The 27,355-nt window shown below is 38.9% G+C and overlaps 1 protein-coding gene across 2 annotated transcripts in view; it reads right to left on the bottom strand.

Annotated features, from left to right (window-relative positions):
- LOC121294770 (ras association domain-containing protein 8-like) overlaps nt 1-27,355 on the bottom strand; it is a 39,011-nt gene that overhangs the window by 3,223 nt on the left and 8,433 nt on the right. For both annotated transcript variants that reach the window (XM_041218849.1, XM_041218850.1), the window contains exons 2-4: nt 6,963-7,108; nt 4,218-5,131; nt 1,924-2,092 (exon numbers count right to left, since the gene is read on the bottom strand). In XM_041218849.1, coding sequence (XP_041074783.1) covers nt 1,924-2,092; nt 4,218-5,131; nt 6,963-7,065 — 1,186 coding nt within the window. In that variant the 5' untranslated portion in view covers nt 7,066-7,108. The remainder of the gene's footprint in view (nt 1-1,923; nt 2,093-4,217; nt 5,132-6,962; nt 7,109-27,355) is intronic.

Genomic DNA, 27,355 nt, shown 5'->3' with positions numbered 1-27,355 from the left:
CAGACCAGGCAATGTTTTTACAATCCTCCAGTGTCCAGTGTTTTCGTTCCTTAGCCCACTGCAACCGCAGTTTCTTGTGTTTTGCTGAAAGAAGTGGAACTCTGTTAGGTCGTCAGCTGCCATACCCCATTTGTGTCAAGGTACAACAAGTTGTGCATTCTATTATGGGTCTTTCGGCACCAATGTACTGGACTGTCAGTTGACTAACTGTAGCCCGTCTGTTACTCTGCACAATTTGTGTCAGCCTCCTTTGGCCTCTTTCATCAATGAGCCGTTTTCGACCTCTGGCCTTCCATTGGCTGGACCATCCTTGATACACACGGGAAACTGCTGAGCGTGAAAAACCCAGCAGCGTTGCAGTTCTTGACACTCAAACCGGCCGCCTGGCACCTACTACCATACCCTGTTCAAAGGCACTTAAATCTTTTGTCTTGCCCATTTACCCTCTGAATGGCACATATACACAATCCATGTCTCAATTGTGTCAAGGCTTAAAAATCCTTCTTTAATCTGTCTCCCCTTCATCTACACTGATTGAAGTGGATTTAACAGGACATCAATAAGGGATCATAGCTTTCACCTGGATTCACCTCGTCAGTCTATTTCATGGAAAGAGCAGGTGTTCCTAATGTTTTGTACACTCAGTGTATATATCGTATAGGGTGTTGCCGATATCCACACCATGAGAAGACAGAGAGGCTTCCACAGGGCGTGGGTGAAAATCAGCTTGTATCTTACACAGCACCCTATACTATATTTAAAAAAGAAATACTACATAAAAGAATAATTAAACAGTATATTACATCACTTCCACAGACTATAGTCCTCTGATATCTGATACAAAGAAACTTCAGATAGCTGTATCACATTAGTTATCAGGATTTGCTGTATATTTTAGTAAAATATTATCCATGTGTGTTTTGTTTGTTGTAATCTACAGTTTAGCACCGTATCAGTAAGAAAGTTGACATTGCAGTTTATTACTTCCTCCAAAGGTAGTTGTTGGGACAAAGGTGTCCTTCCCCATTGAAACCTGCTAGCCACTTTTTCATTCTCGAAGCACTTATAATGCCTCCTTCCCGCTGCCTTTTCCCAGATATAGCTGAGCTGGCTGGTCTGGGAGAGCTGTAGTTGAAGATGGCTGGCTGAGTTTCAGAGTCATTTTGTCAGGTATAGCTGACTGAGGAAGTAGTACTGCAGCAGTAAAGGTCACATTGTTATTATCTTTAAACTTTAATATTTATCTTTGTTTGTATTGTATCTCAACACAAAATAGCAGTGCGGAATTTCCGTGATTTTGTTAAACACTATTACGTTTCAAACTATGCCTGATAGCTGCTCATGAATGGGGTTTTACACCCAAATATTGTGGAGAGCCTGTCATTTCTTCTGCATCCCACAAAGCAATGAGTTTGTTTTGAACACAGCCACCATTGCTCAAAACAGTTTGTCTCTAACACATGTCGCAATTTGAACCTGGGGTATGAGATACTAAACTATACTGTCTGATGTCTCATCCAGACCGGCCAGCTCAGCTGTACCTGGGGAAAGGCAGTGGAAATGATACAGTAGTCATTCTAGAAGCCTGATTATTTTTCCATATTTGTTTTATGTTCTGCAGATAACACTTCACAGAAAATTCCATAGCATTTCAGTACTACTGCAGTTGTTATTTTGTCTAACCGGCTACGCAGCAATACGTAGCAATGCTTGTAGCATAATGTATGTAATATGTTTTACATCTGAACTTCACAATGCTTACCATTGCTCTTCCATGCTTTGACTATGCTGTGTTAAACTTTGCTATGCTTTTACTATGGGGAACTTGTATAAGGGCTGCAGAGTAGTGAAGGGAAGCTCCCATGACACCTGGAAGTACAGTTGACTAATAGTTGAAATCCCTGTGGAAGAGAGGCTCTGTACCCCCATTTGTGTGGCTGTATGGCAGGGGCTCCATGGGTCTGTCCGGCTGCTCTGCATGCTCGCTGTGGGGGTGCTGGGCTGTTACGGGGGTCCCGGTCTGCTGGATGAACTGCTGGAGGTTACACTGTCTCAGCTCCTTGTTCAGCTCCTCCTGCTCCAGTTGCTTCATCTGGAGAAAGAAATTAATTTAGGATTCAGACATTCAACTAAAAAAGGCAGCAATGCACACAATACAATCTTGACTATCCAAACTCCTCCTTGTTACCCTATTTATTTATTTATTTATTTTAATTTAGTCAGGTTATTTTTACCTATTTTTCTCCCCAATTTAGAATTGCCAGTTGTGTTATTATTAATCCTGGTTCACCGCCGCAACCCCCTGGTGACTCGGGAAACACGTGTCCTCCAAAACGTGTCCCTGCCTAGCCGTCTGTCTTCGCACTGCGGATCCACAGCAAAGCCAGACCTGTAGTGCCGGAGGACAATACAGACCTGAATGGCTCCACAGCAGGCCCGCAGGTGCCTTGTCAGCTGTTCCCCTATTTTGTTATGTGCAGTGCTCTTCTGCCTTGTTGTTTATTATGTCGCAATCATTGTTATTTATGGTATGCAGTATTGTGTATTATGTATTCAAAATTTCACATTTTTTTTTGGATACACACCAGGAGTAATATTAAGGGGACAGATGGAAATGCAGCTCATCAGCTTTTATTCACTATGAAAGCTAACAACTGTCTGGGTGACCGTGAAAAATAGGCGAAGTTCACCTTCAGTCTTAACTTCTCCCATTCCAGTCCTGACCAGCGCATTCACGCTCCAGAGAAGAAAGAAGAGCGCACAAGGCATCGGCATGGACAGAGCAGCTATCCAGTTTCCACAGAACTCATATGCTTAATATTAAACTCATTGTAAATGATTAATAGTACACGTCATACCTCCAGGTCAGACACCTGAATAATGTATTCAATGGCTTGCACACCCCATACAGTTGCCATGTATTAAAATGGAGATTCACATTGTGTCCACATGGGGGCATTGTATACATAATATCCTACTGGAATCAGGACCTACTGTGGGATTTGGAAAACTCTGTTGGGTTATGATAGTTATCTGTACCATGGGCTGTTCTAAAAATGACAGAAATAAGTTCCAGGTGTCACTCATCTTAGCTGTAAAGTATTTTGGAATGCTGCTACTTGGGAATTGAATATGCCAGGACTCACTATCATTAGGAATGTTTGGACTAGCTTGCAGGTTGAGGGGGAAGTCATGTTCAGGCTGAACAAACAGCCAATTGTAGCATCTGATTTGGCACTCAGATCTCGTACATATTGTCAATGGACAAGGTTCAATAAGTGATGGTCAAAAATGAAATATTTCCTATGGAAGTTGTTTCACCTTTAATGGAACTACCATAGGGCCAATCTGAGCACACCTCCCTTTAAGGTTAGAAGAGAAAGAAATGATTGCTAAGATTCATTAAAAAAGCGACTAAATGTATATTTGGAGAAATGAACTTCTGTATTACCACACGTATCTATGTGTAATCCTATGTAGGTCCACTTGTGTTCAATTTTAAGATCCCTTTTTCTGCTTTTCATCAGTTTAATATTAGCGGCAACATATTTTTGCCCAAAAAACTTGTAACCCACAAAAATGTACTGAATATGAGTATAAAACTGAGGGACTTTCATTGATTAAAATCGTATAATTTCAGAGCTTAATTTGAATGCAAAAGTTATTACTGTGCAGAATATTTGGGGGAATTTTATATCACATGGCTGTGAAAAATCAGTTTAGCGATCGTTCAAACTCTTTGAATAATTGGTTATAGGTTCTGTTATTGGCTATAGGTTTAGTATTTCTACAATAGTAAAAGAAATTGAATACATGTTGTCATTTGTCATTGAATTTATTAAGTTTATTTTTTAGTATTTTTAAATTCAGCACTATTGAGTGTTAATAGCTATAGGCAATACTAGAGGGTCATACCTGGTTTATTAGGGCACATTAAAGGAGCAAAAACCTAGGCTTTATGAAGCTTGTCACTAGCCACCCCACCCTTTCAATTCAATGCTAGTTTTGATTTCTACAAATTTTAATTTCTGCTGCTTACCGATGATCACTTTATGTGCTATAGGTGGAATGCTTAGGAGTGACGTACAACACTATTAGGTTCCAGGAGCAGCTACTTCTAATGTAAAGCAGTGGGGCATTCTGTTGCAAAGGTGTGTGTGTGCATCAGAATTGGGGTGCACCTTCAGCAGTGGGTTTGGTCAGGTTTGTCCCCGTACCTGAAGGGTTCTCTCAGCCTCCTGCACAGCTCTCTCTGTGATGCTCAGGGAGGTTTCCAGCGCGATGCTCTGCTTGGTCTTGGCCTCTATATCGTCCTTTATCCTGGCCAGGGCCTCTTCTGGCTCTGCATGACTCGAGGAGGATTTGCTTTTTTTGGAGCGCTCTGTGCTCTCCAGCTGGATGTTGCGCTCCAGAGCCTCTGACTTGCTGCTGCAGTTGGAAAGTTTATGGGCACAGTCCTGAAGGGTCTTGTGCAGGTCATTTAGGTACCTCTGCATAGCCTGCTCGCTCTCCTGCTCGATCTGCAGCTCGCTCTCCCAGAACTCCCCCTCCTCCAGCTCCACCCCATTCTTCTTGACTCTGAGCTCCAGCAAGGACAGCTCGTCCTCCAGGTCTTGCTCAATCGGCCTCTCCCAGGAGTGGATCTCTGATTCCAGGGACTTGATCTGCGATTCCAGAGCGTGAAGCTGCTCCTGCTGAAGCAGCATCTTTTTGAAGATGTCCTTTTTGGAAACGTGGGCAACAGGAGAAGCCTGGTCCCTAGTGTCTCTGGAGTCACCTCCGTTTTGTCTGTGTTGCTTAAATTTACTCCTTGGTGAAAGATCCCCTGTCCCCATAGGTCTCAAACTGAATGTCATGGACTTCTTAGGCTCCCTGCATTTGGGCAGCTGTGTGCCCTCAGCTTTGTTTTTAACAGGCAGACTTGCCCTGACAAACGTCCTTTCAGGAGGCTGCGTGTCTTTGCTGGAGGAGGGTCGATCGCTAGCGCTGGGGCCAGTCCGCCGTAGGATGAACTGCACATCGTTGGCGTACTGTCCGCAATTTGCCAGAGACTCCAGAGGTTTTTCATTGGCCAGCAGCTGCCTCTCTGTATCCCGCAGTTTCTGAATCAGAACATAGCGTCCCGTTTGACCTAGAAACAGAAAAACACAATTCATCTGACCGTCCTCTTAACATAAATCAAAACAGCAGGTATTATTCTCTGCAATCCTGCAGATTTCAAGCCAAGGGCACTGACTTTTTTGCTGCACACTATCTAAACAGGAGAACTAAAATAGAACTTTAATAGATTTTAGTTGAAGTTCTATTTATTTAAATCATGAAAGGGGCTTTGAGAAATTCTTATTTAATACAAAGTACAGGCAAACCTGCTTAACACTCTCTTAGGGGAAAGGTGGACTTTATTTACAAGTGGCATAGAATACTTTTGAGTAACACATTTCACAAACAAAAACATTCTTACCCGTTTACCAGCTTTGTTTAAATAGCACAGCATCTTATCTCAGATAGTAATGTATTTTAACCTGTTCAGCACTAACTTTGCAGAAAAAACTACACTAGGATAATGACTTAAATAGTGTCAGTGTCTTTTACTGGCAAAATTAATTATGGGTTGTTTGCAGCAACGGGAGTCTTCCTGCAGTAAGAAAGCAGCCTGTCGTTTTATTTCCTTGACCTGTATATAGGAGTGCTGTGTTGAAAGTGTTAACTGATATATATGCAGAGAAATCACTAAACCATTGTGCTTTAAACTGTCTTAATTCATCACTTACATGATTAGTTTATTTAGCTTTATTTTATTACCCTATTATAGGATTACATTTGAATTATGACAAAGCACCGCCTATAAATCTGCACAATTATTTAATGCTAACCCTCCAAAAAGGCAAAGCCATCAGTCATCTTTATCAGTTTTTTGTTTTGTTATTTTCAACAGCAGCAACTAATTACAACGTATTACACTTAAAAACACCAAGCCTGCTTACAACTTGATTCAGTGCACTGCTTTTTTCAAAAACATTTGTTTGAAAGTAACTGGAAGAAAATATTTCCATACATCTTACCTGTTTTGCTATTCAATTAGCTGCATAGGTCTAAAGCTGGTTAAGGCGAACTTGTATTTTCATTTTAAAACATGACATCTGGTTCTACACTGGGTAAGAAAGTTCTTATTTTATAAACCTTATTCACATGATATCTGTTACACTCACACTTCCTTGGTTAAGTAGCCTATCCTGTTCAGATTAGTTAACAGTGCATTTTAATGTATGCATTACAAATAACACTAAATAAGTATTTAATTGACCTAATTGTCAGATAATTAATTAATAGATGTTTTTATTATTACTATTGGCTGAAATACATGTTCCTGAACACATACATTACACTAGGAAATCTGACCAATAAAATCATATATTCTCTGCTTGGTCTGAGGTACATGGTAGTTATGATGCCAGTAAGGGTCAATTAACAGCACCATTCACATTTTTGACGTATAATATGTTAATGGTCTAATTTTCCTTGCCTTACTCTCATGAAATGTTTTACCCATGCATTTCCTAGGCTATTTCAACTCAGCAGTGTGTTCTGGGTGAAAGTAAATTACTGGCTGAAAACATATCAGTCAGTAGGAGAAGGAGCTGGTTTGTTAATGACAGGAATGAAGCCGCCAAAGGAGTAGCTGTCCAGGTTAAATGACCAAGGCACTGCAACACTGCCTGAAACCATGGTTAAGCAAACAGAGATTTCTTTAGTGTCGTATCAGATATCTTTTTTTTTTTTTTTTATTGTAACGTGTTTCTTTTAAAACTGTATGTCTGAAATCTAAATCACAAATGGAGGTGCCAAGGAAGTAAGATTCATGGCTTTATTTTGCTGGCTACACTCACTTTAACTGCTTTACAGCTAGTTTTAATCCCATTCCCAACCAAGCTCTCGAACTGGATAATGGCCAGGCCTCTTACCGATTGCTTGCGCCAGTGCGATCACCACCTCCTGGCATGATGTCTGCTCTGACAAGCCGCACACCACCCTCATAATCCCATCCACCCACACCTTCAGCTCCATTACCAATACCAGACAGGGGCTCTAGACCATCGCAGTCACTGACCTGGAAGAAAATAAATCCCCATTTATAAATCAAACACAAACAAGCAATTAATGGAGCTATAATGCTCCTCTTTTACAACACTATAGTCAGGCGCCAAAGTTAAAAGTCTGTGCTACTTGTGTTCAGCCCTATAACGAGAATGCAAGTGCTAGTGAAATGGCATTGCGGGGCAAATGGTAGTCATGTATATATATGTAAGTAACATACAGTGCCATGAAAAAGTATTTGCCCCCTGTCTGATTTTCAGCATTTTTGCACATTTTTCACATTGAATTTGGCCAGATCTTTTTGTGGGCTGTAGTAGTATATAGAGGGAGTCTGAGAGAAATAATGACACAAAAGTTTGGTGCTTCTTTCATTTATTTTGTGTGCAAGGTAATCAAACATGCAATCTTCGGGTTTGATTACCCCCCAGTTAACTCAACCCAATTAAAGGGATAATTAGGGTCAGCTGTTTCAATACTTTGGTTAACAATCAGGCATGATTTGGGCCAGCCCCGCCCAATATAAATCTGACTAACTTTGGCCCTTAACATCAGAGTGAAGTTGTCAGCACACAGGTTCTAGAAGCACATCATGCCACAATTAAAAGAAGTTCCTGAAGACCTCCTGAAAAAAGTTGTTGATGTCTGTCAGTCTGGAAAGGGTTACAAAGCCATTTCTAAGTCACTGGGGCTCCACCAAACCACAGTCAGAGCCATATTGTCCAAATGGAGAAAGTTTGGAACAGTTGTGAATCTTCCCAGGAGTGTCCGTCCTGCCAATATCTCTCCAAGAGCAAGGTAGTCACAAAGAACCCTAGAACAACATCCAGAGATCAGCCTCTCTCGCCTCGGTTAAGGTCAGTGTTCATGACTCCATCATCAGAAAGACACTGGGCAAAAATGGGATTCATGGCATAGTAGCAAGACGGAAACCACTGCTCACTAAGAAGAACATGAATGCTCGTCTCAAGTTTGCCAAAAAGCACTGGGGTGATCCTCAAGAGTTCTGGAACAATGTTCTATGGACAGACAAGTCAAAAGTGGAACTTTTTGGCCAACATGGGCCCCGTTATATCTGGCAAAAACCAAACACTGCATTCCACAGTAAGAACCTCATACCAACAGTCAAGCATGGTGGTGGTAATGTCATGATTTCGGGTGCTTTGCCACATCAGAACCTGGACAACTTGCCATCATTGAAGGAACCATGAATTCTGCTCTGTGTCAGAGAATTCCACAGGAGAATGTCAGGCCATCTGTCCCTGAGCTGAAGCTGAAGCGCAGCTTGGTCATGCAGCAAGACAATTATCCAAAAAACACAAGCAGAATGGTTGAAGAACAAGAAATATAAAGTTTTGGAATGGCCTAGACCTAAATCCCATTGAGATGTTGTGGCAGGACCTGACACCAACAGTTTATGCTCAAAAACCCACATATGTCACCGAGTTGAAGCAGTTCTGCATGAAGGAGTGGGCCAAAATTCCTCCACGGCGCTATGAGAGACTGATCAATAACTACAGGAAGCGTTTGGATGCAGTTATTGCTGCTAAAGGTGGAGTAACCAGTTATTGAGTCAAAGGGGGCGATTACTTTTTCACACAAGGCATTGGCTGTTGCAAAACTTTCTATAATAAATAAATGAAATAAGTATCAATTTTGTGTTATTTATTTACTCAGGGTCCCTTTTATCTAATATTAGATTTTGGTTGAAGATCTGATAACATTCAGGGTCACAAATATGTAAAAATGCAGAAAATCAGACGGGGCAAATACTTTTTCACGGTACTGTATATGCATCCTTCATGAGGGATACCAATATATAAGTATATATTGACCGTTGGTATGAGGTTCTTACTGTGAAATGCAATGCTTGGTTTTCACGAGACATAACGGAGCCCATGTTGGCCAAAAGGTTTTACTTTTGACTCATCTGTCCATAGAACATTGTTCCAGAACTCTTGACGATCATCCAGGTGCGTTTTGGCAAACTTGAGACGAGCATTCATGTTCTTCTTAGTGAGCAGTCGTTTCTGCCTTGCTACTCTGCCATGAATCCCATTTTTGCCCACTGTTTTTCTGATGGTGGAGTCATGAACTGACCTTAGCCGAGGTGAGAGAGGCCTGCAGATCCCTGGATGTTGTTCTAGGGTTCTTTGACTTCCTGGACGATTGTACACCTTGCTCTTGGAGAGATTTTGGCAGGACAGCCACTCCTGGAAAGATTCACTACTGTTCCAAACTTTCTCCATTTGGACAATATGGCTCTGACTGTGGTTTGGCGGAGCCTCAGAGCCTTAGAAATGGCTTTGTAACCCTTTCTAGACTGATCGGCATCAACAACTTTTTTTCCGGAGGTCTTCAGGAATTTCTTTTAATCGTGGCATGATGTGCCTCTAGAACCTGTGTGCTGACAACTTCACTTTAATGGTAAGGGCCAAAGTTAGTCAGATTTATTTTGGGCAGGGCTGGCCCAAATCAGGCCTGATTGTTAACCAAAGTATTCAATCAGCTGACCCTTATTATCCCTTTAATTGGGTTGAGTTAACTAGGGGCAATAACTTTTTCACACCTGAAAATTGCATGTTTGATTACCTTGCACACCAAACAAATGAAAGAAGCACCAAACTTTGGTGTCATTTTTTCTCTCAGACTCCCTCTATATACTACTACAACCCACAAAAAGATCTGACCAAATTCAATGTGAAAAATATGCAAAAATGCTGAAAATCAGACAGGGGGCAAATACTTTTTCACAGCACCGTGTGCGTGTGTGTGTGTACACATACAGTACACAAAAACTGAAATGTCTTGCTTGCATAAGTATTCAACTCCCACACATTAGTATTTGGTAGAGCCACCTTTTGCTGCTATAACAGCTTTAAGTCTTTTGGGGTAAGTATGTACCAGCTTTGCACACAGTGTCGGAGTGATTTTGGCCCATTCTCTTGGCAGATTTGCTCCAGGAGACTCTCTTGTAGTATTTTCCTGTATTTTGACGGCCTTTTCTTGGCAGTGCCTGGGTGGTGTGATGCAGCTTCTACTTCCTGATTATTGATCCAACTGTTCTTACTGGGATATCCAAACATTTGGTTATAATTTTGTACCCTTTCCCTAATCTATGCATTTGTATTACTTTATCTCTAACTTCTGTAGAATGTGCTTTGGTCATCATTTTCCTTCAGATTCAAAGCCTTACCAATGATCCTTCAACAGTGGGGTTTTTATCCAGAAAATGTGACAGCAACTTTAATGGTTCACAGGTGGAGGCCAATGGTAAGGTAATTGTGTCCTCATTAGGGCAATTTCTTTCATCGGTGCAAACTGGGAGCTTCCACAGCACAGGGGTTGAATACTTATGCAAGCAAGATATTTCAGTTTTTTTATTTTTCTTAAAAGTATTTCCCAACATAAAACCAACATCACCTTACAGTAATTGATTTTGAGTTTAAGTGTTTAAAAAAAAAAAATCAAACAGAAATAAATTTCAATGTACCATTTGTAATTCGGTAATATGAGAGAATTGGTCAGGGGTCTGAATACTTTTGCAAGGCACTGTGTGTATATATATATATATATATATATATATATATATATATATATATATATATATATATAAAAAATACAAGTGATCTGTTCCATATTATATTTTTATTTAACACTACACAGCACATAACTGTATTGATTTGTATGTGTTGCTATGTAAATGCTCTTTGATCCTCTGACCCTGAATATAGCCCTTACATATCAATGGCCCATGATACTGATAAGTGCAGCCTTCCTGCCTTAGGGATCAGTCCAGGTCCTACAGCTGTAGACAAAGCTAATAGACGTGCTGTTCTATGACATGCTGAAGCTGAAAATGGGTGAGAACATTACATTGCAATGAATAAAAAAACAACCAAGTTAACCACGGACCCTGTCTCTTATGATCTGATATTGCTATTTTGGCTATCAACCAAAGTGTGATTGTGAGCCTAATATCGTAAGAGACAGAATCAACTGGGTGTGACAGAGATAAGCTCTGTGCTCATGAGAGCTCATTCATACTGCTTCCACTGGCTGCAGGGTGGATTTCAAACAGCTTTGTTTTGTCAATGAGAAGCTGAGATAGCCACAGGGGCTGTACAAATGAAATAATACAAAGAGTAACAGCACATGGGTGATATCATTTTGCACTCCCTTATAAATTACTGAAATAAAATGATTTTGATTATGTTACGTGAATAATGCATTTATAATTTCTATAGGATTGATCAGGAATAAGTTATTGTAAAAAAAATAAGTAATTTATAAGGGAGTTCATCAACCACCTAACTATAGCGAAACACTCAATCATAATTCATAAAAGTAAACCCAAGATAAGCCATGTACAGGACAAATGTATTTAGCCAACATGCTTTATGTTATAGAATGGTGGGGTCACAGTGTCACATGACTTTCCTGGAATCAGTAATCACAGATATATATCCAGATATCAAAGCTAAGCTCAAAGAAGTTAGAACCAGTTACAAAGAGTGATTAGAATCGTTTTATTTTTCTTTCAACATCTGCCTGGGTCTTTGCAGTTCAAAATAGGGCACCTGATCTGTTGTAGGATTTGGATATTTACGCCGTTGGCCCTTTAAGAAGTAAGAACTGAATATACATGATCAGAGTAAACAGAGTAGTTCAGTCTGCAGTCTGACAGCTGACACACATAACTGGCTTTGTACTGTAAATCTCTTAGGAATATGCAAACTGCTGATACTGTACATCCAGTTTATTCAACAAGAACACAGGACTATTCTTCAGTCACCTTGCACAGATATCTGATCCCTTAGTAAACTGATATGTTCTACCCACATGCAGAACACAGTCACCTTTTGTCCTTTACTTTTTCTTGAAACTGGAGACAAAATACCTGCTTTGTGTTCAAACAAAATAATAAAGCCAGTGCATTCTTGTGTTTCCACTGTTCTTTCCTGTCCAGCAAGTTAGTACTGGAATGTTACTTTACTGGATTGGGATACTGCGCACCCTGCATACCTCCAGTGTTTCTAAATGGGGAGCCAGTCAGAAGATTAAGAACCTGTTCCAAGTAAGTAATATCCACTCTGTCAACTGACGGTGACAGAATGGGCATCACAAACTGAGGGACACTTGATAAGGAGTTATTTTAATTGAAAACTAAAAGCACTAATCACAGAACTGAGCACATGCAAAATTGTTTTAGACTAATCAGTTCCATTGGAATAGTACACGACCGCTTCTTAAGACAAATCTGAATGCGCTCTTGTCCCTTATAAAAGTTTCCAATAGTAAAAGCATGTAAGTAGTAATAAAGCATAGGTATGCATTGTTAAGCTCAGTGAGGCATGGTAAAGCATGTTAAGAAAACATGGCAAACTGTGGTAAATGCATAGTACAGCCGTGAGAAAGTGTGAACAGGCTGGCTGTAGTGTTGATGTCAGACTCGGAACAACGCACAGTACTGAGGATGAAAGGAATTCACATCCACAGCAGATTGGGGTAATGAATGCACTGCAGCGCTTTTATTATTAATAAACATAAAATAAAAACAAAATAAAGGCACAATGGCCAAACAAACAGACAAACAAACAGTTCCCAAGCAGACAAACAGACAACTGGTTAATAGCCAGCACGTACAGCAATTGTTTATAATTACTTTTTGCTTTTATTTCTCCTCTGTCTCCACACCCGTTTTCCACTCACAAACACACTAATCATCCCAAGTGAGTGAAACGTGCACCTATATATACGGTTGTGCCGGGATTCAATTACTAATTAATTATTCACTTGAATCCCAGCACATTAACTCATTTGTGTACTCCCCATGCTCACATACTAATACACATTTTATCTGCACTTGAAGTGATTGTGCAATCCTCGTGCCTAGATACATATTACAACACTCGTGCTACATAGACCAATTTATATTCTGTATACCACTATATCCACATATAACAGACAACATGAAACACAAAATACACACGGGCGGGGCACACTGCCACAGAAAGGCATGGTGTCACAAGTGATCCTCAAACCCTTCTTTCTTATATAAGGTGCTGGCTCCTTTTGAATGGAAGGGTTATGCTGCTAAAGTATGTGGCCCTTCGATAGAACCAACTTCATTTCTCAGGGGGTTCCCCACTGATGAGGTGGGAAACGATGGTATAGAAATATGTTAAAAAAAAAAATCTAATGCTGTGATATGGACAACTTAGGTACAGCAAAGATAACATGATGCTTGTTTTATTGAACCTTGAAAGACAGCTTTGTCATCATTTGCTTTCTGGACTGGATCACGGAGCTTGTGCTCAAGACGTTTCAGGTCTTCAGGCTAGTATTTCTCTATGGTATGTGTGACATTGCAAAAGATAGCGATGTATGTTTTTATTACTTTTGTGTTCATCTTTCGTTTCAAATTTTTTTGAACCGCATTTTCAGAAAGCTGTAGAAAACTGGCATCCTCCATGTTGTTTTCTTTCTGATGTGTTTGTGAAAGATCAGCAGTGAGGCGCAAGCATGTCAAAGGTCACAGCCGTTGCTTTGTGTATATACTGTTGCTGTAGCACAGATTGGAATCACAATGTGCTCAACCTCTACTAATGAAACACCCATTTCATTTAGTATTGCCTATTATTCCAAGCAATACAGGGTGCACTATTTGTCTTTATAAATGATGTTAAACCAGCCAGTGGCCAAGCTAGCTACATCCCAACCTTTCCCAATGGCAGATACTGTTACTTTAACTATTATGAGGTATACTTTAATTATCATAGTGATAGTTTTGCCTATACACAGGATTAATGTATGTGTCCAGATTAATGGATAACACAGCTAATATCAACAAGCCACACAAGGTCTAGCTTCTCTGTAATTATTAACTTTCTAGGGAAGTTACCTAGAATAGTGTCAGTAAATTATTGGTAGACAATAATACGATGTGACTGTTTAAGTCTGTAATAATGTCAATAAACGTGAAGGTCCTCATTTCTGTTTGAATTAAAAAGGTTTTTCTCCCAAGGTAACAGGGATTCTCCAGCCATTACATTATGGTATGTAAAATAAAACCAGCCTTATCTCTGCAATGGATTTGATCTTCTTTTAAAAGGGTAGTAAGCAATTAAGGTTGAGCTAATAATTTATTATTTATTTTCAACCCCTCTGTGGATTTTTCACGTTTTGTTTTAGCTCTGCCCTGGCTGATAACCCCAAAGTAATCATTAACTACACCTACATTCCTTCAGCTTTACAAACCAGCTTCAGGGCCAATGAATCTGCAGCCATGTTGCTGGAGTGCTGTCCTCTCTGCCCTTTCAGCTTAGCTCACTGAACACATCACAAAATCAGACCTCATATTTTGCACAGTCAACAAATCTTATCCATTATGTAACTGCACCCGTTGCGATTTAGCATTTGACAGGCTATTTAAAACTTTTTTTTTTTTTTAAATCAGTACCGCGTTGTAACAAACTCTGCAAATTATTTTCCTTCTTTAATTCTAAAGACATCATTACGAATGTAATTAGCTACAAAATAAAATACAGGGCTATATTCAGTAAATGATTATATTAAATTAGCATATGTATCTGTGAAAGAGAAACATGTTATACTGGCTCTTGCATTTATTAACCAATCATGATGCAATTAAACATATAACTATTGTTTCACTTCCCAACCGCCTTCATTTGTCCACTCACCTTAATCCTTTTTTTTAGAAATTAAACATAGTTTAACAGATTTCTCATCTGCTCTGTCTATGATCATCTATCAACAGTTCTCACAATGCTCATTCAACCATCGTCATACAATTGATCCTCCTGTATTCCATGCAGGGCTGTGATGAAGGTTGAACCCTGTATTTGCTGTGTGTTAGACTAAGAGAGTCTGAGACATACAATCCTATATCCCTCACAGTCTCCATAATCCCACTTCCTAGACCACACACACCCATCCCCATAGGAATGCAGAAAGATGTCAGAAGGCAACTCACAATAATAGAGAGCAGAGACTTTGTTGTGCATAGGCCAAGGAAGCACCCCCCTGTTAATTATTACAAAAGTATTCCAAGCAGGAGACACAGGTATCAAATCAACGACCTTGTGGTTTCTATGAAAGAATATCACGCATTAGGAAATAACTGTGTTAATACTAAAGGTATTCAAATCAGAGGGTCCCGAAGGTTCCAGAACTCAAGCTTTGGAAATGAACACAAAGGAACCCAAATGGCATTTGATTGAATGTGTGGTCTATCAGATCTGGCTATTTTAAAATGATGTACCTACTGTAAAACATCTCTGTTCTTAAATCCAGCCTTTGCTGATGGGTTTTTGTTATCTTTCTGGAATAAAGGCAATATAGACTATGATTCTCTTACACAGCGTGAGTTCAATTATTCTCTATTAACGAGATCCTTCTGCACAAACCACAGGTAAAGGAATTTCTCCATTGAATCAACATCTTTTACAACACATCCAGGAAACACTCCCCAAGAGCAATATGCTTAGCTATACCAGAGCAGCAGTCCATTTAAAAAAGTGGAACTGAAAGAAACTAAGTCAAGAGTGCTGATACAAGGCATTAGCCAAAACCACTGACAAGTTGTCTTCTACGTTGTTGTAGTTTTACCTGTGGATTTACGATGGAGAGTTTGAGTTTATGGAGGAGCCACCTCCCCTAGGACCACACTCCGTCAATCTGGAGCCCCTCTGCAATCTCCTGCTATGCAATTAAGACCATTTTACTCAGTTTCTTTAGTGGTCATAGCAGCGAGATTTTATTTTGGACTGTGGCAAAGTGCCCGCCCCTGTGTGTATTTTGTGTTGTGTGTTAATGTTGGTGTATAGTCATTGGTACACAAGATATAAACGGGTCTGTGTAACACGAGTGTTTAAAATGTATATTTGTATTTAGGCACAAGGATTGCACAGCACTTCACGTGCAAGTAAAAAGCAATAATATGTGAGCACGGGGAATTGCACTTTATTAATTCACATGCAGTTGTACCGCGACGCCAATTGAATGATTACACTGTGTAACAAAAAAACATTTTGTTTTTGTTCCTGGGTAGTAAGTGTTATTTCCTAATTGCTTATGCCTCAAAAGTATAGAAAATGGCTATTATTCCCCACAAACTTTGCTTTTGTGACCAGGACAGTGATATTTCAAAATATCACTATTTCCAATGGGAAAATGGCCAAATGTGTGTCTTTTCGTTCACATAAAGTCAGAAAAAAACAACATATGAATCCAAATTAACATGCATTTATACTAAAGTAATACAAAGATGACTACAGAAGATTTAGAAGTGAGTAGTTTTTCAAGATTTACAATTATACTGTAAATACAGTAATTGCTTATGTAAATACATAAGCAATTAGGAAATAACACTTACTACCCAGGAACAAAAATTGTGTTACATAGTGTTATCAATCGAGTCTCGGTACAGCTGCACAAAAGTTGCATGTTTTCACCCACTCGGGGTTGGGTGTTCGGGGAGTGGAGAACGGGATTGGAGACGGAGGTAATAAATAATAAAATAGTAAAATAATAACGTAAAGTTAAAATATCTGCTCACCGTGTTTTGTGTAGTATTCATTTGATTTTACTGCTGTACTGTATACGGTATAGATGTACTGTACAGATTTAGATTTTTGTCATTATGTATAGCTTTCCCAAAACACATTAGTGTTAATTCAGTGCAATGATTTATACATTTAAAATACATTTGAAAGAATGTCGACTCTCGATAAGATGACGAAACAAATTTTAAATTTAAAAAATTTAAATGAGTATATTGTGGCTCTCTTTCATCAACATATTTTATCTTAGTACATACAAAAAAAATTATACTTTGCAAACTGTTGCAACAGAAATGCAAATCGCAGTATGTTTGCACTGCGGCTGGCCCATCTTAGTACATCTACCCCATGTCTTTTATTACATTGTATGAGAGTTCAGTCGTGTCCAAATTTGCATTTAAATGCTCCTGGATACTGAAGTGCACCCAGCACATTGATGGCTTATATTAGCTGTAAACCAATGTGTGCCTCAGTCAGTACATGCATGAATAATACATCAGCACCTACTGAATGAACAAATATTCAGTGGCCTTAGTGACCTCGTTTTTAGAGACTCGTGACTCTGAAGCAATGGGGGGGGGGGGGGGGGGGGGGTGGGGGGGGGGGTGGTACTTCTGAAACTTCGAATGGGTTGTTTGGACTCCGAAGCTTGTTTTCAGATGGGGCTTTGAATAGGTAGTTTTATGATGGTACAACAAACTTGAACTATCCAAACACCTCTTATCTGAACAGCCCTTCCTAACCTGTCTGGTTGAGTGCTGTGCTCATCATCCTTTATTTACAGTAAAGTGCAGTACTGTAGTTTAGGGTTGTCGTAAATCTTATTTTTGGAGGTTTCTAGGTTTGGAAAGCCATTGAAACAATGTTGCCGTTGTAACTTGATTATCATAATAAATTCATTATCTTAACACTCCCGGGGTACTGTACGAAAGTATAGGCATTATTGCAGAGGGAATATTTTTAACGTTAGGTAGATAGATTACATTTACAATTAAAATTCAAAAGGTAGAGCACAGCACACAGTCATATTTATTGACTGGTGAAATACGATTCAAAGCTACTGCAGTATGTCAACTGTTTTGTTATTTCAAATCTTTTTTTACAAAACAAAAAACATTACACTTTAAAGCTGCTGTGTCCAGTGCAAACCTGCAGCATGAAAAAGCACATTTGTCAGTGAAAAACACTAAAAGAAAAGTTGTTAACATTTAAAAAAATAGATAAGCGTGTGAAATTTTAGGTTCACTAAAATAAAGGGCTTTATATAATCTCTACAAATTGCAGTGTGAAAACTAAATAATAAATTAACATCCAAAGTAGCACTATAGCAGGGGTCTCCAACCATGGTCCTGGAGAGCTGCTGGGTCTTCTGGTTTTTGTTTCCACTGAGCTCTTACTTAATTGCTTAATTAGTCAAGATTAACAGGTGTTCCAGATCTTTACCCATTGATGATATAAAGACACCTATAAAACCTGCTCGATAGGGGCTCTCTAGGACCAGGGTTGGAGATCCCACTACAGTATTCCAGATCTTCAAGCCAAAATAATTATGGGTAACTACTATATTTCTGTTGGATTTTTGGACGAGCTATCCCGAGAGGTCCGGGGTCCAGGGGACTCTAGGGACGGGATCCTGCATCTGCAGTATCATAAATTTTAAAAAAGTAATGGTGCCGAGTTACCAAGCTCTTGCACTCAGTGTCAGAACTACACAGAACTATAGTATACAAAATGTTATATACAAAAAAATTGTATATATATATATATATATATATATATATATAATATATATATATTATATATATATATAATATATATATATTATACATATATAATATATATATATATAATATATATATCCTTATATATTTAAATAGGTAAGCATAATCATTCAGACTAGGACTGTTGGTTTGATCTGAGAAGCAAATAGACTTGACTACGTCTTCGGAATATCTGTAACTGATGATAACCTTATCCATAACCCAAACCCTAATCCTAACCCTAAAACTGAGAATTGGGATGAGTTTAGTGCTACTTTCTAGGCAGTTTGTCCATACAAACGTGCCGTTTATTTTTTGGTTATTTAGGAAAGGTAAGGTTTTATGATGAAAAAATCACCGTTGGATCTAAACACTATTTGTTTGCGAGTGCTCTCAAGAAAGCGAAGGGGGTGTCTAGGTCGTTAGCCAAATTGACTGAGATCGGTCAGGACCTCACATGTCTCTTTGGCAATGTTTAAAGATGAACCCGTTTGGTCACAGAAATGTCCTCCAATGGTTGTCTTTTTTTTTTTATCGAGATTCATGTATGGTAGAGGATCCCAGCAATAATCCAGATCTGCAGCAGCTTGTATCTTTTACATCTGTTCTGCCAGTGTCATTCAAGTCGCGTTTTGTTCACAGACACAGCACTTTGTTCAAGTTCATGACTCGTCCCCATGAAACTTGTGTGGAAGCACTGGACGTGATTCTGAGCATCTCAATAGGAGATTTGGAGCTGGAAAATGCTGACTTCTAGTTAGACATTTGGGTTGAAAAGTTTTGCACTAAATTAAAAATGTTGCACTTTAAACTACATAAATTGTGTGTTTATGATTTCATTCTCAAACATCTAACTTGAAAAGCTGTACTGAGCATGCTCAGAACTCAACATTGTAAATACATACAACTCATGAACAGATGAATAATTGTTCGACCAAACCAACAAAAGACACTATTCTGGGCCAGTTCAGACAAAAATTCCAAACTGTTTTGTGCTAGACAGTGACAAAGAACAGCAAAAAACTAAATTTTTACACTTTCTGGATCTTAGAATCTGCACATCCAAATGGAACAAAATGTTAAAAGATCTAACCCATAAGACCAAATTTAGCTAGTGTTAGCTCTTGAAGGTATGTGGTCACCAATTAAAAGGGTCTGGAAAAGCCCCACCCCCACACACTTTCCTGGAGAGAAACTACTGACGTGACTAGGAAGTGATGCACATGAAATAAAAAACAAAACAAATAAACACAACAGTCTCTCCAGGCAAATTTTAATTTGAGGGAGTGCTAGGATCACAACCTTTTGATACACATTATTAACACGGCTCTAACTCTTTTCTGGCAGGGTTCGGAGGTCTCCTATGAAACATGGTACTTTTTGGAACTGAGTCAGCACAGGTGCACAGATACAAGTACAAACATTTCCTGTTGGCCTAAACACATGCCAGCTATCATAGTAGTCAACAGAAAAAAATAAAAATCTTGGTGTGCCAGTTGCATATACTAAAAGACTGGTTGGGTGTAGGTAGTCCATTTTTTGTTATTTTATTTTTTTTGGCATGTCAAAAACAGCCAGGCACACAAGCTCCCTGAAGCAGCCCCTTCTTGTCACTCTCTGTGTCTTAAGCAGGAGGTTACAAACACCACCTGAAGGTTCTTAAATTCTTCAGCATACTTTTTTCTTTTTCATTTTTGAAGAGTTGTCCTACAACTTTGAAAACACATACCATATATGCATTGTAGAACACGTGTATCATAGGAAAATGGTCACGGTACCATTATGCAGTGAAAAAATGGATGTTTGTTCCTTTTACAGATATTATTTTTACGGTTTTGTAGCAATTGTAAAATAAAGAATTTTCTGGGAAGTTCCCACGACCGAAAGTGACAGCTCGCAGCATACCTGTATAACACTGGCAGGTTAAAGCAACTTCTCCTCACTGTAGTTTGCCACAGAAAAGTGGCTGAGTGCAGACACACTAATAAAATCCCACAGCAACCACAAGAAATTTTCAGACAATTTGTTTGGTGGCAATTGCTAATGATCTGTAACAGATACAGTGATGGGGGGGAAATGCCTACCACAGTGTCTACAGACAACATGGGCAGCCAGCTTCAACATGACAGGGAAACAGAGATACAAAGAAAACTATTTCAGGCGGGACAGGTGATAGAGGACCAATATATATGTTGCGGTTATACCCCTAAAATGTTCAATTCAACAGGCTGTGTACAAAAGAATGTCAGATTCTACAGCTTTAGCACTGTCACACATCATATTTATTTCACTATTAGTGCAAGTGGTTTCAGTTAACTGACCTTAACAGAGAGTTATCACTGTAAATATATTTTATACTTTTACTGAATACAAACAACAGTGTTTTACAGCATATTCATGCAACTATATTTGTTATACTTTGAATAAAGAAAGACTACTATTCTCAGCCCTGAAATTCAACGGAAGAGAAAGTCTGGCACACATCCTATAATTTATGAGACTGACACCTGCTACATGGTTTACATTCCACACTGGTGAGAAGGAATGAGAGTTTCGGATCAAAACAACCTGCTTCTAGTCCAGCATATCCCCAGCTTGCTAAAACGATCCCTGTGTTATTGTCTAAAGAAACTCAAGTTAGTTTAACACTTTAAATAACATGCCTAGGCTGATTAGCAGTTTCACTCCTTCCTTTAAAAGCAACAGCTGTTGGCAGCTGTAAAAGTACAGGGCTGTATTATGTGTACTCTCTGTGTCTTGTACAGGTTGTCACAATTCATAATGAAAGGTTACTACAGTCATTGTTAAAATGTTCAAAACTGAGAACACCTATTTTCTGTTAGTAAGGAGTTATAAGCAAGGCTTAAATGATTTATAATTGTTTTAATATGCAGATTTCTATTCCTGTTGCATAAAGCGTTGCTTTCCCCTAAACTTTATTGACAGTATTGGAACGAGGTTTAAAACAGGCAGTAGAGAAAACTACCTCTCAGCATTATATTTAAAGAATGCTTTTTAAAACCATTTTAGGTTCTCAAGTGAACAGAAATGAAAACTGTTTTGTCTTCACCAAAACTGTAAACAAATCTTATCTATATTTTATAGGTGATACATAAAAAATATCAAATGTTTTTGTTCCCCTCAGGGACTTTACAGCTTAAAATTAAACATGAAGACAGGTGAGGCAGATAAAAAAGCTGGAGCCTTGAGCACAAGTTAAAACTCAAACAGTTCCATAGAAATCCCTTTCTTTCAAATAAAACATTGGTTTTCCTGTAGGGAGTTTGCAGATTCCAAAGATTGTTTTGCGTTGTGAAAGCGATGAAAGCTTGTGGTGAATCGTTAACCCTGCTTTTTGTATCTCCTTTACAATGATTTATAGTCTGTCTGCGACATTTCAGAACATGCCTTTGCTGTATATTCAAATAGCATTGGCATTGCATAAGACTATAGTATTTACCAGCACATACTGTAACTGGTAATGTGTTATGAATGCAGCCCAAAATCCCTGAAATTATTACTTACCTCCATGAAATCAGGGACCAAAAACTCACTCTGTGTAGGTAGAAAACTGACACCAAGTAATACATAAAAGCACCTTTTATCCATTCTTTTCAAAAGCCTCTATCCTAAGTAAGCCAGGATTTAGATTTAAGCTCCCAAGATTAAGTTACTGAAGACGGCATATCTTTAATGATTGATGTATTTTTAATTTTAACAGGAACAGGTTACTGCACTCTGTACAGCTGCCAACCCAGCTTTATTAAAACTTCTCCAGACACCAAGCTGTGGCACCAAGATTTACATAAGAACATTTACGAACAAGAGGAGGCCATTCAGCCCACTGTGCTCTATGTGCAGTCTCGCCAGTGCACTATACAACCTTGTCATAACCTTCTTTGATTTGTACTCTACACTTTTGGCTATATACCCAAGCATTCTGTTTGTCTTTTTTATTGCTTTTCCACGCTGTCTGGTTCCTGACAGTGATGGCATACTGTATAGCTATAAATATACAGCATAATCAAGTCGCAACGTTAATCGAGTAGTATAATTTTATGGCTACAATTACAAGTTCAGCAATATACAGTAACTTTAAGGTTTATTGTATATTTACAGATTTGTGCTGTTCACTTCACTTTCATATTTTTCTTTTTCTCCTAAATTACATTGATTTCATATTGCATATCCCTGAAACTGGGATTTATAACTCAATTGAAGGAGCAACTTATTAGGGAAAGTGGAAAATCTAGACCACTGTGACCGTTCAGCTATTTCTTTTTGCTGCACTATACTCCTTTTTCTTTATAATACTAATAACACAACTGAAACGTGCCTTATAAATACTAGACAGATTCAAGTGGCACTAGTTCAGTTACTGTTGTTTATTAAAATATGTGTTTAAAAGCCCTTGAGCACTGTTAAAAGCATTTCTGCAATGGTGACCACCAAGAACTATGCTATGACATTCAATGTCTTGGTAGTCACCATTGAAGGTAAAATGAAGAACAAATATGCTGCAAACTCATTTTGCATGGAAAGTTAATAAACACCATTCTGGGTTCCATTGCACTTTTGGATGTCTTGCTTACTAATGTTTTTTTTTTTTTTTTTTTTGTGCCCAATTATTTTACCCTCGATTTTCTCCCCAATTTGAAATGTCCAATCATTTTCCCCATCACCACAGCAATTCTCCACACAATGAACTGAAGGTTCAGTGGGCATCCTCCAATCCCATAATCTTCCTCTTTTACACCCAGGAACTCAAGAGTGGATGCAAGCTACCGACTTCTGGAGGACAAAGGCCAGGCCTGCAGGTGTCTGCTTTTGTGCTCATAGAGTTCGCTGTAGCGCGATGAGGAGTAACAGTTAGTGTGGTAACCCACAGAAGCACCAGAGCCAATGCAATGCTTCTTTCAGAATCTCCAGTGAAGATCGTATACTTCGCAAAGCCACAACCTGCGCTGTATGACCCCCTGCACACCACACAGCTGTGTTTTCACCAGGTGAGCCACTCTAGGACCATTAGTAAATGTTTTGTCTGTGTTTGCAGAAGGGAAATGATCTATTCAAGGATCAAGGTATTTTGTAAGCAAGGGGTCTGAGAGGGGTAAAATATGACTGCCCCATCAACACAAAACCAGCTTTGTTTGTGTGCTTTCCATTCTGTATACTACAGTATAAGCAACACATTCAGCACTTAAAAATCTGCCTTATTAAAGGCTGGCTTTGAAAATAATAGACATTATACAGGTTAGCTTTTATTCTATATCGTCAAGTTAAGAGTCATCGCTGGTAGCAGGTGCTACCATTTAATTTTGAAGAGCACACACATTATTAATAAGGTTTTGGTAGGAAACCAAACAGAAGCTTGATGAAGACATTGTTTAACTCAACTTGCCCAGCACGACAGGTAAAGATTTCCTGCTCTAATAAGTACACTCTAACAGATGCTACCCAATTACTGACTACCCAGTTTCTATACACCTGCTATTCAACAGTGGCTCTATTGGGACTTGTAATTATGTACCTTCAATCTGAGGCAGCTCAGGATGATACCACAGGTTAAACTGGCTTTTGACACCAACAATGAATAAAGTGTCTGTCTGGCAGGGAAGCTGGGTAACACTTCCCCGACTTCAGATTCGGAATGACAATGTAACCTTCCTAGATGCCTTGCGGACTTCTAGCTTTCCATAAAAGCCCTACATCCCCTGTTAACTATGCTAAGGCAGGTGTTGCTTGTTGTTTTTATGTTCCATGCATAAGATGTGGTTGGAAACATTACAATGGAAAAGGAAGCGTACACATGTGGTGCAAGATTTAATAGGGGAAAAACGCAGCTGCTTGAAATGAAGCAAATAATCGCAGTGATCATCACAATGTATTTAACAAAAAATAAGTTTTCAAAGTCATAGAAAGTGGGACACCCTGTCTTGAAACAATGTGACAAAATCCATTTAACTAAAGTATTGTAACCCGAATATACTGTATTACAGTACCAATTAAACAAGTTACTTAATGTCAGTGAGTAACAAAGTTTTATTTGAGTTTTGTAATGTTAAAGGTTGTACTATTGTTCATTTCCTAATTATGTAAACAAGGATTTACTGTAGATGTACAGTACTATATCCACAGCACATGTGCGTATTTATGCAACAAACTTGGAAAGGAAAAAATCACATGACTTGGTGCTAAACTGGACAGTAGAATTCACGTTGGTTTTAAACAAGACTTACAAATCATGGCGAATTCCAGAATAGACAGGCTGTGGATTAGGGCTGCAATGATAAAATCGAAAATCGATATTTTTATCGATTTTCCTCCTTATTACGATAATTGATAATGGCTTAAGTTTATTACATTTCTGGAATTTATAAACTAAATGTTGCACCGAACTTCCTATCTTGGCATTTAAATTACAGGACGCCACCAAGATGGCTACTTTAAACACCCGAAACTAATACCCTCAAGTGCAGCGCGAAACTGATTAATTCTCTTCCGGTTTGATAACACTGCGGGTAGAAGTGCTTCTGAGAGGACAATTGTTACACAACCCAGTATGAAAAGAAAATACTGGTATCATCTTGGATTTGGGACGATTGGAGGACAGATTGAAAATAAAAAAAAAATGTTGTATGTAAATGATGCAAACGCGAACTCCCCTACAATTCAAATACAACGAACATGAGAAGCCATTTGGAAAATCACAACCCCATCGAGTGCAGCAAAATACACGGTAAGGAGGAGGGATCAGAAACGGCTGGGCTTTGGTATCGTAAGCAGCGACGAATGACAGCGTTTTTCAACAAACCTCTGCTGCTGCTTTACCCGGTCGACGAAGTGAAGCAATTACGAAATCTCTTGTAAAATTAATCTGCAAGATATGAGACCCATCAGCATTGTCGAGGGTGATGGTTTCAGGGAATTTTGCGGTGAAATGATTCGAGATACCGAATTCCGGGTCGCACAACAATTTCAATGAACATAGTTAAACTGTATGATACCACTCGTGCAAATGTAAAACAAATACTGCATGATTGTAAGGACATTGCTTTAACTACAGATGGTTGGACCTCCTTAGCCACCGATGCTTATGTTACCGTAACATCACATTGCATTACCGATTCTTGGTAACTGCAAGATTTTGTTCTGCAAACTAAAGAGCTTCGAGGAAGTCACACAGCAGAAAATGTTGCAGTGTATTTCAGAAATTCTGGATGATTTTAATATACGCGTAATTCAGTAATTGCTGTCACTACTGATAATGCACTGAACTACGTCAATGCAATACAAAGATATCTCAATTTGATATGCATCCCATGTGTGGCTCACACAATTAACCTTGCTGTACAGAAGGGACTGAATACTGGACCGATCGAAAGAACACTTACCCGCGTAAACATTCGGCTTCAATAGACCACCAACTGACAAATGTCTTCTGGAGGATAAGCAAAAGTTGCTCGGCTTAAAAAATGACAAATTAATCAATGACTATGTTACACGCTGGAGCAGCACCTACGACATGATTTGCCGAGCATCAGAACAACAGGCTGCAGTGGCCGCTGTAATCTTTGAAAAAAAGCTCTTGCATGTGGAGTTAACAACTAACGAATGGATGTTTGTTGAAAATATCCGTGACACTCTGAAACCATTCAAAACGGCAACCGCTGCATTATCAACAGACAAATACCCCACAGTGTCGGCTGTTTTACCTCTTCAGCATATCCTGATCAATCAAGTTAAAAACTTTGCATCATCTGCATCATCTGAAATTCCTGTAATAAAGGAGATGAAAAACAAAATATACAGTGATCTGAGTTTGAGGTACGACAAAGAACGACAGTCAACATTAATGCTTTTGAACAAAAAGTCATTTTTTAACCCACGCTTTCACCGATTGATGCATTTATCGGAATAAACAAAGCATCAGGTACAGAAGAAATTCAAACAGAAGTGATACAGCGTTTTGTAAATGAAACTGAGTTGGTAAAGGAATGTGGCAGTTCTGAAAATAAAGACGCTAGCAGAAAAACTGTGCTGACTGCAATGGGTGACCTGTTTGGGGACACTTACACCTGCAGGCAAGAAGAAACAGAGAATTGCGAAATACAACTAATGCAGGAGATGGCGTGCAATGTCAAGGAGACACCACTCTCAGCAGACAGCAATCCACACAAATGGTGGAAAAAATCAGACCTGAAATATCCACACCTTGCTCAACAGGCCAAACAATACCTGTGTGTGCCAGGCACATCTGTGCGCTCTGAACGTGTCTTTTGACAGCAGGAAACATTGTAAATAAAAAGCGAGCAGCCATGGATCCAGAGCAGGTCGACAGGCTTGTGTTCCTTGCAAACAACATTTAAAACACGTACGTTTGAATGGACACTAGATTGGATATACACAGTTTGTTTCTTTTTGGACTTACAATTCTGTGAGCTAGTTGGACATTTCCTAGGACAACACACAGTACGTAACTTATAGTGCCTTAAATTACATATTTTTCATTTGGAAGCTTATATTTTGTGTACCTGGGTAACCATATATACACACACTTCTTTTATAACGCATTTTTATTTTAGTTTGATTTTTGACCGTCATCCAGTTGCCATCACCCGTCGCGGGGAGATGCAGATGTTTTTCTAAACTTGAAGGGTTGCGAAGATACTAAAACATTGTAAGAGTATAATATAGAGGTGTCTTATTTTGTATTGTAGGTAAAACAAAAATAACTCTAAAATATCGATTTTTTTTATCGCACGATTTTATATTGAGGGCTCAATTATCGATTTCAGTTTTCGGGTTAACCTGACACCCCTATTGTAGGGGTTATCACAACATTCATTTCAATAAGGATTTGGTTGGGCCCATGAATGATGTTGAATTAAACAGTACTCTTGTTTGTAGAGGGGCTGG

This window comes from Polyodon spathula, chromosome 19 (assembly GCF_017654505.1).
Source record: "Polyodon spathula isolate WHYD16114869_AA chromosome 19, ASM1765450v1, whole genome shotgun sequence".
Classification (NCBI taxonomy): domain Eukaryota; kingdom Metazoa; phylum Chordata; class Actinopteri; order Acipenseriformes; family Polyodontidae; genus Polyodon; species Polyodon spathula.
Note: the sequence above shows the minus strand (reverse complement) of the source record. Positions and strands in the feature narration are given on the sequence as shown.